Genomic DNA, 15,071 nt, shown 5'->3' with positions numbered 1-15,071 from the left:
ATAGGCTTTTTCCCCTCTATGTACTGGAGGTCTGAGCAATCATACTGCTCACTTACATACAGTGCAATCCCTCCACCTGTTCTTCCTGAACAGTCTCTACCCTTCTATGACAGTGTTCCAGTTATGTGAGTCATCCCACCAAGTCTCATTATTCCAATCAAATCATTATTCTTTGACTGTGCCAGGACTTCTAATTCTTCCTGCTTGTTTCCCATGCTTCTTGTGTTCATGTACAGACACCTTAGATAACTAGCTGATTGCCCTACCTTCTCTGTTTGAATCAGGAGTCCTCTCTTGTTTCATCTTCCTACTTTTGTTTGTTCCTGGTATCCCACTTCCCCACTTATCTCAGGACTTAGGTCACCGTCCCACAACAAACCTAGTTTAAATCCCTCCTCAGTAGGTTTGCAAGCCTGCCCATGAAGATGTTCTTCCCTCTCTTAGTTAGGTGAACCCCATCTCTTCCTAGTAATCCTTGTTCCCAGAATGGCATTCCATAGTTGAAGAAACCAAACATCAATACCACCTGCGCAACCAAGCACTTACTTCCAAGGTTCAACAATCCCTATCTTGACCTTTTCCTTCAACAAGTAGGATGGTCGAGAACACCACTTGCATCTCCAACTCCTAGATCCTTCTTCCCAGTGCTACATAATTTGCAGTGACACACTCAAGGTCATTCTTGACTGCATCGTTAGTTTCTACATGGAAAATTAGGAAGGAGTAGTAATCCGAAGGTCCTGATGTACTATATGAAAAATTGGATAGAGTTCAGGAGTGTCTTGTTAAGCATAGATTACAAAATTGAAGCTGTTTTAAGAAAATGTCAACATATTGAATTTTGAGTAAGATGTAAACACTTTATCACTGTATTCACGAAGAACAATAAATCTATACCAGCTAAAATGGACAACCCAGAATGAAAGTCCAACAAGGAATGTGAGACTGGTGAGGAGGAGGAAGAAAGTCTTTCTGTCAGTGAATCGTCATTCTTCAAAGGCATTTCACTGGTGAATTAAGCTCATTTATTTTTGCTAAATAAGCAGACTTTAAGAAGGATATTCAGATACATTTTCCTAGTGTGGTCCAAATTACTCTTTCTTAAAGCACATCACATGAGAAATCAAGATTTTGAATCTAGATTAGATCATTTGGTCACACGCAACCTCCAAATATGATTTTTATGCAAACTTATAAAAACATGGCAGGATAAAAACAGGCACCATGGAGTCTTGGGGCTCCACAAAATGTGTCCAGGGGCTCCATGAGAAAATATTAATGACAGTTGTATGGAGTGATGTTGTTTTGAAAAAAATGAGAAGATTTTTTAATAAATAACCTATTAAATTGAGAAGTGTGACAACATTCAATAAATAAGTTGGACATTGCAACATAAAATAGAGTCGGGATATGAAAAACCATGCGTAGCTTGGCAAAATACTGGTACTACAATTGATGTAGATAAAGGGAATAATGCAGTAGCCTACAGCAAGTTGCTTATGAGCTATAGGCCTGATGATGTATATATTAGATGTTTCAAATGTCTGATTTAGCTGTCTGGGCCAGCTCTTAACATGGAAAAGATTTTTAAAAATAATTATTTCCCACTTTCTTTGGGATGAAGCCTGCTGCAATACAGCACTCTTCATGCTACATTTTCATTCAACAGTTCACAATACATAGTCGCCTGCCCTTATTATCAAACATATACTACATGGATAAGGGACTAAAAAAAATTGACTGCTAGCAAGTGGTCTTTGGATGGAATAAGCAACTAAAATGTCTGGACAGGAAAAGGAAAATCAGTCTTTCAGTCTTTACTGAAAGATTGGATAGTGAGCTGTTGAAGAGGAAGCCATTCTCATCCACCAGAGTAGCAGCAGGTAATAAAAAATACAAGTATGATGAGAGTTATTTGTGTTTTGGATTTACTTGCATTGGAAATAAAGATGCTTTTGATACAAAGTGTGTGGCTAGCAACAAAATACTTTCCAATAGGTCTCAATACTTGCTAAACTCCAAAGGCATTTAGAAACAAATCATTCTGAACACACAGACAAAAGCATAAGTTTTTTCAAGTGAAAGCTTGACACACTTTCAAATAGTAAACTCTCAGTGATGAAAATCGCTAAATCCAACCAGAAAAATAAAACAGAAGAATCCTACAAAATGGGCTACTGTATTGCACTCACTGGAGAAGCACATATAATTGCAGAAAAACCCATTAAGCCTTATGCAAACGATCTTGTGGTATGCATGCATGATGAGTAATCTAATAAAAATGTGGAACAATGCTTCTGTCGGACAATACTGTTTCACATCACACTCAAAATCTTGCTGCTGACATCAAGAAAGAGCTAGTAAGGGCTCCACCAAATTTTCAGGATCCCATAGGTACTCTGTAGCCAAAAAAAAGTTAGAAGGAAAAAATATGGAGCACTTTAAAGACTAACAAGATAGTTTATTAGGTGATGAGCTTTTTGGGGGCAGACCCACTTCTTCAGATCATATTCTGAAAGTGAATTGGCATGACCATATATAAGGAATACAATGAAGAAAATAAACAAATTATAAGTTAACAATTCAGATATTAGAACAGAAGGTGGGGGTGAGGGGTAAGGAAGGAGGAAATAGCTTATTGTAAGTCAATAAGTGGCTAATCTTGAGTTACTATGACTATCAATAGGTGGGGAGGCTGTATTTGTAACGTGTAAAAAAGTTATGGAAACCTTGCATTGGTTTATTAATTCTATTTTTAATGTTTTTTTCACTAATCGCAACAAATTGGATAAGAAAACTTTACAGCATGAATCTACCATTTTTTTATATTTAACTGAAAACTCCACCAGACATTGTATCATTTTATAAAAGAACAGCTCTGCAGTGTTTCACCTCTGTCATCAACATTATATTGTATATCTCCTTTGCTGGCCTGACATACATTTGCTCCATCTAGTGGGAAACTTATTTAGATATATAATTCATGATGAAAATACTGCCAGGTTTCAGAAAGGTAGCCGTGTTAGTCTGTTTCAGCAAAAACAGCCAAGCGTCTAGCCCAGTGGTCTCCAACCTTTTTAAGCACAAGATCACTTTTTGAATTTAAGTGCAATGTAAGCTGTACTTCAAAACCCAAATACCCTTGCCCCACTTTCTTCATATCCCTTCTCTGAGGCCCTGCCCCCTCTCACTCCATCCTCCCTCCCTTCTGTATCCTTCCTCCCTTTCACCAGGCAGGGGCAGAGGGTTGGGGCACAGGCTCTAGTCTTGGGTTAAGGGATTTGGAGTGTGAGAGGGTCTCTGAGCTGAGCCTGGGGCAGGGAGTTGGGGTGCAGTAGGGAGTTCAGGGTGCAGGTTTTGGGAGGGAGTTTGGGTTCAGGGGGCTCAGGGCTGGGGCAGGGAGTGTAGGAGGGGGTTCAGAGCTGGAAAGGCTTTGGGGTTTGGGGGAAGCTGCAAGGCAAAGGGCAGGAGGTGTGCAGCAGTGGGGGGAGGAGCAGCTGAAGTACTGCACTTGACAGCCTCTTCACCAAACCAGTCAGGATCACCTGTCAGAGGCTCCAAGATCTACCAGTAGTTCCCAATCTACTGGTTGGTGACCACTGCTTTAAGGTGCTCTAATTCCCATTAGAAACAATTGAAGTCAGGGTTTTAAACATATGGGCATGTTTGCTTCTCAGTTGTCATGGTGTGTTGCAGGTAGGAGCAAAGAAGGAGCACATATGCAACTGAGGTACATTACCAATTAGCAATAACCATGGAAGGAAATAGTAAGGGAGGTATTGGACATTAACACGCATTGAACACATGGTTGCTGTTGTTGAAGATGATGATGATGAATAACTAAGGGTACTCCAAAATGTTCTGTCAACATTGATTTAATGAAAAATGGCATTTTCAGTTAAATGACTTTTTTTTGAATGTCTGTTTCCTTGAACATTTTAAATTTTCATAAGAAAACCAGTAACCTGCATTTTATTTATGCTTTTTTTAGCAGTTTTTGGACAAAAAAAACAGGTTATATGTTTGTGATTATCAGCAAAAGTCCAAATTTTCAGCAAAAGAAAAAATCAATTTAACTCTTGCAGTAACTGAAAAGTGACATGTAGAGTTAGCACCACTTGTGTGCAATGGAGGCCCCAGTAAGCCCCATGGACAGAAATACAATGGAGCAGAGCGAGGCTTCCAATAAAATCCTTGTAGGTTAGAAGTGAGTGGTTGGTGGAATGCCTCTAGGCCTTTCTTGGCAGCTGGCCATCCCAAACCCTGTTGTGCCCCCACTTCTGTTCTGTGGAGATAGAATATAGGGTTGGAGGGAGGCATCCTGACATCAGTGCCCCTTCTTCTCCCTTCCCGTCTCTGTATTGCAAGCAGGAGGCTCCCCGGGGTTGGGGAACAGCTGCGAGGCAAAGGGCAGGAGGTGTGCAAAAGTGGTGGAGGAGAAGCTGAAGTACTGCGCTTGACAGCCTCTTCACCAAACCAGTCAGGATCACCTGTCAGAGGCTCCAAGATCTAACAATAGATCCCAATCTACTAGTTGGTGACCACTGACCTACAGTCCACAACTTAAACCCCTCCAACGCATTATCAATAATCTACAATCTATCCTGGAAAATGACCCCTTACTCTCAGAGGCCTTGGGGGAAAGGCCAATTCTCGCTTACAGACAACCTCCTAGCCTCAAACAAATTCTTTGCAGTAGCCACGCAACACATCTCCACCATATTCATCCAGGAACCCACCCATGCAATCAGCCCCAGTGCCAACTCAGTGTCCACACATCTACACAAGCAATTTCATCACTGGACCCAATGACATCAGCCACCAAAGCAAAGGCCATTTAACTGCACATCCAGTAATGTGATCTATGCCAGTAATGCCCCCACTGAAATGTATATTGGCCAAACTGGACATTCTCTATGAGAAAGAATTAATGGACACAAATCAGATATCTGAAAAGGCAATATACAAAAACCTGTTGGAGAATTCTTTAATCTTCCTGGACACCCATTAATGGATCTTCAAGTCACTGTTTTATTTCAGACCAATTCTACAAGCTAAACAGACAGAGAAGGACTGGAACTTAACTTCATTCACAAGTTTAATTCTTATGCTAATGGTCTGAATGGGGATATAGGATGGCTTACACACTGTCTTCCACCTTTTAATGACTTAACCTACCAAGCAAACAATGGAGGTACTAATGGTTCTCAACAGCCTCTTGTAATTATTTGGACTATCTAGTCACTGTCTCTTTTTCTTCCTTCCCTCCCTTTTTTCCTTCTCCTCTCTCCTCCTTCCCTTATTTATTCTTGGATCAGGATTTATTATACTCCGGTCATCTGAAGAAGTGGGTTTTTCCCACAAAAGCTCATGATACCATCTACATGTTTTGTTAGGCTTTAAGGGTATGTCTAGACTACCTGGCTCCATCGACGGAGATATGTAAACTAGTTTACCTGGCAGAGTCAATGAAGCGAGGATTTAAATAATCCCTGCTTCCTTAAAATAAACATGGCCACCACGCTGTGCTAACGATCAGCTGATCCGGAGCACAGCGTGGCAGTCTAGACGTGGATCTGTCGGCTGGGGAAGTCTTTGCCAACAGATCTTGTAAACCTTGTTTCACGAGTCATAAGGGATCGGCTGGCAAAGGCTTCCCCAGCCTACAGATCCACGTGTAGACTGCGGCGCTGTGCTGGATCAGCTGATTGTCGGCACAGCACGGAGGTCATGTTTATTTGAATGAAGTGGGTATTATTTAAATCCCCGCTTCATTGACTGTGCTGGGTAAACTAGTTTAGTCTAGACATACCCTAAGATGCTACTAAAATCAAGCATATGTTTATTCATTATTATACCAAAGCTGTAATATCAAATATAGGTAAAGCAAACGTAAATCAAATATAGGGGGTATGTCATCAGAAGGGGACTTCCATTTCATAGCATCAAATCCAGATTTTAGCTTAGGGTTGGAAATATCTGGATGAAGTATGATTGATTTACTGTTGCACCTTAGAGTGAGCATAATGTCAGCAAGATGTAAAGTGCATCAGTTCTGGACTTGGCTATGACTATAACAATAATTTATAGCCTTTGGCCTGGGTGAAATGTCTCATGAGGAAAAACAGTGAGAATGCAAGGATAATCTCATTCTACTCAAGTCTGGAAGGGAAAATGTATTCTTATTACTTGTGCAGCACTTCTGCAGTAATACTGTAATAATACTCCTAAATAGACAGGCACGTATTTTGGATGCATCTTTGATGGACTAGATGGAAAAATGTAACAGATATACTGTCAAAACTTAGCAGTTTCTCAATTTGATTGCTGAAGGTAAAATACTGTAACAGAGCTATACCAGTATAAATGTGTTTTTTATAACTTATGTAAGCCTCAATTTCTAAACTTCAAAAAGCTAAAGATAGTATTACAATTGGTTGAAAAATATATTTTCTGAAATACTGTTTGACTAGCTCAATGTAATTTCAATGTATTTTATATGGAAAAATATTGTCCTAAACTAAGGAAATATTAATCCTAAATACTGTTCCAAGCAGTGGCTACGTCTACACTGGCCCCTTTTCCGGAAGGGGCATGTAAATTTCAGCAGTCATCGTAGGGAAATCCGCGGGGGATTTAAATATCCCCCGCGGCATTTAAATAAAAATGTCCGCCGCTTTTTTCCGGCTTTTAAAAAAGCCGGAAAAGAGCGTCTACACTGGCCCCGATCCTCTGGAAAAAGTGCCCTTTTCCGGAGGCTCTTATTCCTACTTTGAAGTAAGAATAAGAGCCTCCGGAAAAGGGCACTTTTTCCGGAGGATCGGGGCCAGTCTAGACGCTCTTTTCCGGCTTTTTTAAAAGCCGGAAAAAAGCGGCGGACATTTTTATTTAAATGCCGCGGGGGATATTTAAATCCCCCGCGGATTTCCCTACGACGACTAGTGAAATTTACATGCCCCTTCCGGAAAAGGGGCCAGTGTAGACGTAGCCATTGTGTTTACAGAAAAAAAGTAACTATGTGTTTGTGCATGAGTAGGTATGTGTGCATGTATTTTGTATACAAAATACTTGGTCATGAAAACAATATGAAAAATGATAAAACCATGTAATAAATATAATTGGCTTGGGGGTTATTAAACAAATGTTTCCTTTGCTTTCTATCATATGTAGAAATTTGCACCCAAAATAAGACTTTTTGTAAGGGGAAAATATTCATGCCTGGACTAGTGACAAGTTTAAGCTCTGATAACTTGCAACCCATTAGTGCAGGAACTGGGTCACTGATTCAGCTTTGTGCCTCTCCGACAGTGCAAAGTAGTCCTAAACCTGTCAGGTCTGGACACTGGAGGAAGTGGCTTGTACAGAGGACTAATCCTCGCGTGTCATAGAACTATTATAGCATATTCTTTGGCTATAAAAAAAAGGAAACTTGGGCCAGGGAACCTTTATGCCCAGCTAATACTAGATGTTGGAAGGGCTGTGGGAGTCAGTTGACAGAATACATTAGATCAGCCTGAAGGCTGATATTTATGCTGGAACAAATAAGAGAGCTGGACAAACTCCAGGGTTAGGGAGGGACTCAAAGTCATTCAGTGTTCCTCAGACATACAAGAGAACTTGAGGCTGGATCCCTTTGCAAAGCTTCTAACATACAGTCAGGACCATTGGAAAGCTAGAAATGTTCCTTCTTCCAGTCCAAGGATTACAATCTTTTGCTTCTAGCCCTTATGCATCCCACAAGATGCAGAAAGGATCTGAAGTGTGACATCATAATGTATGGCAAACCTATTTCAGGGTATATTTTATTTAGAGATTTCTTAAAGAAATGTCATTTCCCTCTCCCCTTGATCCTCCAAGGACTGTACCCTTATGCTTTTCATAGTTGGTTAGTTTGGCTTTAGAGGAAGAGAAAAATGAAAAATAGCACCAATAACATTTTGAAAAACTCTCAAATATTTGTGAAATAATCTTTCTGTAAAATGTGTGGAATGGAGAGAATATATGATGGTTTGGTGTGGTTGAAAAGCTTTCTTGAAAGTCATTTGAGATAACTTAAATAGCTCACATGTGAGAAATGAGACCATTTCAAGTTCATGTCAGTAAAACCTTCGTGCCATACCACCACATTTTCTATATATTTCACATCATTTACAGAAAATCTATTTGGGAAATGTTTGACTGTCAAACATTATATAGATAAACTTTTATTTCTTTTGTTAATAAAGCCATGCTGTCTTTCTACCACGAGTTCAATTGTATAGTCACCAGATAGATAAAATGTTAACTAATATTAAGAAAAATCTAAAAGATCTACAATAGGTTTCTGTACTTAATGTAATGAAATAAGTCCAATATATTGTGTTTCACTAGGAGAAGAAATATGATAACTTTAGACTGGGAGAAATATTTTAGCTGTGGCTGGTTGTTATGAATCTTAAAACCAGATCAGGACAGACTAGATATGGCAAAAAATGGCCAAAATTTTTTTGAAGGGGTGGGGGCAGAAAATGAAGATTTAGATTAATCAAGACATTTTCTGAATCCATATCAACTTTTTGTTACTGTTATTGTTGAAAAAAATAAACCCCCATTTTTTTACATGTTGAAAATGTAATAGTTAAATGTTTCAGTTTGAAACTTGTCATTTTGAAATTTCTTTCACTTTTATTGAGTTTACGAAAGCTTGAAGTGAACATGAAATGTCATTCAACTTTTATATGTTTTGGATCATCAAAGACAAATTAAAAATATTGTTTCAAATTAACCCCAAATTAACTGTTTTTTCAGTTTTTCAAAACTGACAGCAAACCAAAAATTAGTTATTTGAATAGCTTTATGATGACTTTGTTATCCAGCCAATATAATTTTGGGGAGTTGGATAGTAGTTTATTTTTTTATTCTCTTCATTTCATGAACTCCCTACAAAGACTGCATGCTAAGGTCTCAGTTAGTTCTAACTGTGGTAGTGTTTTTTTCTTGAATTGAGATCTGTCCATAAAAATCTTAGTTTCACAACATATGACTTATTCTCTGAGCATTCTGGGTAACAATACCCACTCATCTGTTATTTATTTTAAAAGCTCTAGGCTTTATAATTCTATTTGTCTAAACAGTTGGTCATATTTAGAATTATAGACTTATAGAATACTAAAACTAGAAGGGACCTCGAGTGCCCTCATGGAAAGATTAAGCATCATCTAGATCATCCCTGATAGATGTCTGTCTAACCTGCTCCTAAATATCTCCACTGATGGAAATCCTACAACCTATTTATTCCAGTGTTAAACCACCCTGAATGTTAGGAAGTTTTTCCTAATGTCCAACCCAAACCTTCCTTGCTTTTTCTCCTATCATCAGAGGCCAAGGAGAATAATTTCCCCCCTCCTCCCTGAAACACCCTATTAGGGTATGTCTACACTACACACTTATTTCAAACTAAATTATTCTGGAATAGTTATTCTGAAATATCTTATTTCGAAATAGCATGTCTACACTACAGGGAAGCCTCAAAATTAGTCCTCATAGAATGAGGTTTAAAATTTTCTGAACAGGCCATCTGTTATTTCAAAATTATTTTGAAATAACGGGATGGCTGTATAAAGCTCACATTTTTATTTTGAAATAACGCTAGTTATCTCAAAATAACGGTGCAATGTAGACGCACGCATAGATACCTGAAAACTGCTATCATGTCCCTCCTCAGTCTTCTCTTTTCTAAACAAGCACAGCTCTTTCAGTCTTCCTTCATAGGTCATGTTTTCTAGACCTTTAATCATTTTTGTTGCTCTTCTCTGGATCTTCTCCAATTTCTCCACATTTTCTTGAAATGTGGTACCCAGATCAGGACATAATACTCCAACTGAGGCTTAAACAGTGCAGAGTAGAGTGGAGGAATGACTTCTTGTGTCTTGCTCACAACACTCCCGTTAATGCATCCCAGAATCATGTTTGCTTTTTTGCAACAACATTACACTGTTGACTCATGTTTAGCTTGTGGTCCAATATGATCCCTAAATCCTTTCTGCAGTACTCCCTACTAGACAGTCGCTTCCCATTCTGTTTGTGTGAAATTCATTGTTCCTGAGTACTTTTCATTCATCCTTATTAAACTTCATCCTACTTACCTCAGACCATTTCTCCAGTTTGTCTATATCATTTTGAATTATGACGCTATCCTCCAAAGCACTTGCAACCACCTCCAGCTTGGTATCATCTTCAGACTTAATAAGTATATTCTCTATGCCATCATCTAAATCACTGATGAAGTTATTGAACAAAACCAGTCCCAAAACAGACCCCTGAGGGATCCCACTTGTTATGTCCTTGCAGTACGACTGGGAACCATTAATAACAACTTTCTGAGAATGGTTATCATAGAATCAGAGAGCTGGAAGAGACCTCAGGAGGTAATTTTTCTCTTTAGGTATTCTCACCATCTTATCAAGTGTTGGGCCACATGCACCCTGATTGAATTGGCCTCAACAACACTGGTTCTACCCATAGTAATGTAACACTTTCATTTTTGTATGTATGTATATATGTCCGCCAAATGGAATTTCCACTTCATGCATCTGATGAAGCCCATGAAAGCTTATGCCCAAATAAAGTTGTTAGTCTGTAAGGTGAAAGGGTGTATGTGTGTGTATATATATATATATATATATAATCTCAAAGATATCTCTTACTTGCAATATACTGTTCAGTTCTGACCACTCTATCTACAAAAGCATATCGAAAAAATACAAGCAACAAAAAAATTAGATACATGAAAAGGCTTCCCTGTGAAAAGAAATTAAAAATGGTGGGCCTATTTAGATTACAGATGAGATGAATAAAAGGGAATCTGTAGCACTGTAAAAAATGAATCCTCCAGAAATGTGAAACTGAGGTCTCCTATTAGCTCTTTCTAATAATGCAGAAGCTAGGAGACAGTCAATAAAACTGAAAGACGACAAATTAAAAACTGAAAACAAGAAATGCTTTTTCTCACAGTGCATAATTAACCCATTCCACTTTGTATCTCTGAATCCAAAAGTTCAGCAGATTGCACAAAGTGTTGGAAATTTAGTTAGAGAATGAGAACACATAGAGTTACATTATATACAATAATAACGTTTATTTAAAAAGAGAAGTAAATGATACAAACCCTCATGTTTCTGGGCATAAACCAACCAATGAGGAGGGGAGGGTTAGAAAGAACATTCCTCTTTGATAAGTTATTTCCTAACAGTTTACCTTCCTCTTTAGGAAGTGAAATGTGGACACTGTCCCTAGCAGGCTACTGGGCCATATAGGCCACTGTTCTGATCTAATATGGCAATTCTCTGTTCCTTATGTAGCACTTAATGAGAAGCCATGTACAAATATTTATTTGAAGTGATGAGAAATTGATCTTTTTTCTGTTATTAGTGAAAACTCCGGCTAAATCTTATCCATCTCTGACCATGTAGAGATTCTTTGTAATATTCATTTCTAGTAGCAATAATGTCAGACTAGAATACATGTAAACACAAACAACTTTACCATGTCTTCTCCAAAATACAACCCACTACCATGGGATGACTATCATAATATAATCAATTTTTTTCAGATTATGTGTTTAACATTTACATTTAGCACAGCTCTGCAAAGTGATTTGTGTTGTTCTTTTAAGTGGACATTGCCGACAGGTTTAATATATTTTTGATATCTAATACTACAGTTGCCTAACCATAAAACAGAATGAAATCATCTTTGTCATGCTCTTCTCTTAGACGCCAGAGGAACTGGAAGATGTGTCGGACCTTGAAGAAGACTATGACTCACGCAGCCGTTCCAGCGTTCAACCAGAAGGGAAAATTGACAGGGTATGTATCAGTGTAGTTTAATTAAAAATCAGTTTGAAAAAGTTTTAAAAAAAAACTCCTAACCTATTATATTGCTGTTTCCTGTAAAGCAATTTAAGTCAGACAGTGAATCATTGGAATAGTGTTGCCCTTTTGATAAATTTTCTGAATATATGCACGGGGCATAAAACTGAAAAATATATGTATAGAAGTGAGAAAGACAGGCTTGATTAAATTGTAAATATCCTGTGAAGATTTAAACCAGCCTGGCAACTTCTTACACATAAACACAAACATATTTATAATTCAACTTGCTAAGTTTAATCATCTTTGAGTTTACCTTAGTTAACAGTTAGGTTCACTGTGTATCTTGGCATTAAGGTTTTATTAATGACTTTTATATTGAACAAAAACATCCCTGCAACACACAGAAGACTTCATTAGGAGCTTAGCTGTGGCGATGTGTGCACAGTAGGATTACTTCCGGAGGAAGGAGTGAGTCCTTTAACAACTAATATGAATACTACTATAACAGAAAAAATAGATACAGTAAAATAGTTGTGAAATTTTTCCTTAATTTAAAAATGGATTTTCCCAAGAAAATTTATATTTTCTTGCTATTTTTTTTTTTACTTTTTGTTTTTGACAGTCAAAAATCTTTAACCTTTTTATAAACATAAAAAAATCACAGAAAAATGTGAACGGAAATAAAAATTGCATTTTATTTTCCAAAGCATTTTAAATACATTGCTTCTGACTAACTTTAATTATCAAGAAATAATTTCTAAAATAAATTAAAGAAATAAACATTGAGGTCAGTATGGAGCCACACCAAGCTCTTAAATATGGTAATTAAAGATTAGCTAGTGCAATCACTGCTCTCATTAGTGATCATTTACTCTCATATCCACATGAATAGTCAAACTGAATAGCCATGTCTACTTTAGGAAACTATTTTGAGATTACCGAATTCAATTTATGAACTCCTGATTTAACAAATTCGAACTTGCATATGGGGAAGCCTCGAAATTAGTTCAAAATAGTGTGTCCGCATTTAACAGAGCCCGCCTTGGACTTAGAGCCCCTGGAAGTACTCTGGGGAGGATGCCAGGAGGGCAGATACTTCCTTTGGCTGCTTGTTCCTGCAAACTGAGACAGGTACTTACAGGGGCTCCTCTCTATGCCTGCATCTCACAAGGTACTTCTCCACTCCCTCCCCCATTGAGGAACAGAAAAGGGAAGCAGTGGGCATGTGCCACAGCACAGTGACCGTAGAGACAGAGCTGTTGAAAAGCAGTGTCATGCTCATGGCTCTCATGCTGCACTGATAGTGCCCACCATGTAGCTCCACCATGAACAGGACAAGGAGAATGAACCCCAGCATGGCCAGTAGGCCCTGCTTAGCCAAGTCTTGGTGCTCCTGCTGCTGTGCACACCCCTTAATCTCCTGGACACTGTGAAACACCACTTCTGGTGGAGACCAGACAAACTGACTGGTGGGACCACATTGTCCTGCAGCGATGGGATGATCAGCAGTGGCTGCAGAACTTCCACATGTGGTAGGCCACCTTCCTGAAGATCTGCAAGTGGCTTGCCCCTGTCCTCAGATTACAGGACACCCGCATGAGATCTGCTGTCCCCATGCAGAAGTGTATGGTCATCACCTGTGGAAGCTTTCCACTCTGGACAGCTACCGCTCAGTTGGGAAACAGTTCAAGGTGGGGAAACTCACAGTCATGGCTATGCTCATGCAAGCAGACAAGGACATCAACCACGTCCTGCTATGGAGGGTCGCCACTCTGAGCAAAACGGACAGCATCGTCGCTGGATTTTCTGCCATGGGTTTCCCCTACTGTCGGGGGAGGACATAGATGGCACACACATTGCCATCATGGCTCCCCAACCACTGTGCCTCCAATTTCATCAACCACAAGGGGTACTTCTCCCTGGTGCTGCAGGTGCTCATGGATCACAAGGGATGCTTCACCAAAATCAACATCAAAAGGTTAGGAAAGGCATACAACATCCGCATCTGCTGGAACTCCTGCCTCTGCAGAAGGATGCACACCAGCTCTTTTTTCTCAGACTACGTCATCAGAGTTGGAGAGGTGGACATGCCCATCATGATCCTGGGTGACTCAGCCTACCACTTGATCTCTTGGCTCATGAAGCCCTACAAAGGCAGCCTGGAACCTAGCAAGGAGGAGTTTAACACCAGGCTGGACAGGTGCAGAATGATAGTAGAATGTGCTTTCAGGCATTTAAAGGGGAGGTTCAGGAGTCTTCTCACCCATCTGGACCTAAGTGAGCACAACATCCCCTTCATAGAGGCGGACTGTTGTGTGCTCCACAACATGTGCAAGAACAAGGGGTAGACTTTTCTGCCAGGGTGGGAGCACAGAGGCAGAACGTCTGGCCAGGGAGTTTGAGCAACTGAACACCAGTGCCATCAGGAGAGCACAGCAAGGGTCTGTGCTCATCAGAGAGGCCTTGAAGGACAGTTTCATGCAAGGCCAGTTCTGAGATTCTTCCCAATACTTCTCAACAAGGGGCCCCTGAATTCCCTGTGTGTGCCTTTCATTCCCCACCCTTCCGTTTTCCTGCCCTCCCTTCACACCTTCCCCCGCATCTGCAGAGCAAATAATCACAGAGCAAAGACATCGCAGTTGAAAAAACTGGAATCTTTATTCAAGGAACATACAGCAGAGGAGGACATACAGCAGACTGTGTAAAGAACTTGAAATGGGGGAGAGAGGATCAGCAATGGTACTGGGACTGGCACCTACTTTCAGGTGGCCTGGAATCTTCCAGATGTCCTGGAGGAGGAGAGCAGTGGAGATGCCAGGTGTGACCAGAGCAGTCAGAGCTGATGTCTGTGGGAGGCCTCCAGAGGCCAATTAGTTCAAATTAGCAGCACTGGAGTGTCCACACTAACGTTAATTCAGACTTACAAGTATGGAATTAGAGTTATTCCCTGATAAAAAGCAGAAGTACAGAGTTCGAATTCCACAACCGATTATTCTGAAATAACGGGCTTGGTAGTATGGACACATGGTTTACTAATTCAAACTTAGGGCCGTTATTTTGGACTAAGGTCCTAGAGTAGACCACGGCTAAGTGTTTTCACAATATAGTCATAAAGAGTTAATCATAGTTAGAAACATTTATGAGGCATTGTTGAATTAATCAATTTTACTGGCTACAGACCTAACTTTAAACATTCGAAAATTATTATTAATCTGGAAA

General features: G+C 39.5%; 1 protein-coding gene across 5 annotated transcripts in view; it reads left to right on the top strand.

Annotated features, from left to right (window-relative positions):
* The window catches only part of CTNNA3 (catenin alpha 3), a 1,028,503-nt gene that overhangs the window by 901,044 nt on the left and 112,388 nt on the right, over positions 1–15,071 (top strand). For all 5 annotated transcript variants that reach the window (XM_089780114.1, XM_089780115.1, XM_089780112.1 and 2 more), the window contains one exon: positions 11,754–11,846. In XM_089780114.1, the coding sequence (XP_089636240.1) occupies positions 11,754–11,846 (93 nt within the window). The remainder of the gene's footprint in view (positions 1–11,753; positions 11,847–15,071) is intronic.

This window comes from Pelodiscus sinensis, chromosome 8, assembly GCF_052426305.1.
Source record: "Pelodiscus sinensis isolate ZL-2025 chromosome 8, ASM5242630v1, whole genome shotgun sequence".
Lineage (NCBI taxonomy): Eukaryota > Metazoa > Chordata > Testudines > Trionychidae > Pelodiscus > Pelodiscus sinensis.
Note: the sequence above shows the minus strand (reverse complement) of the source record. Positions and strands in the feature narration are given on the sequence as shown.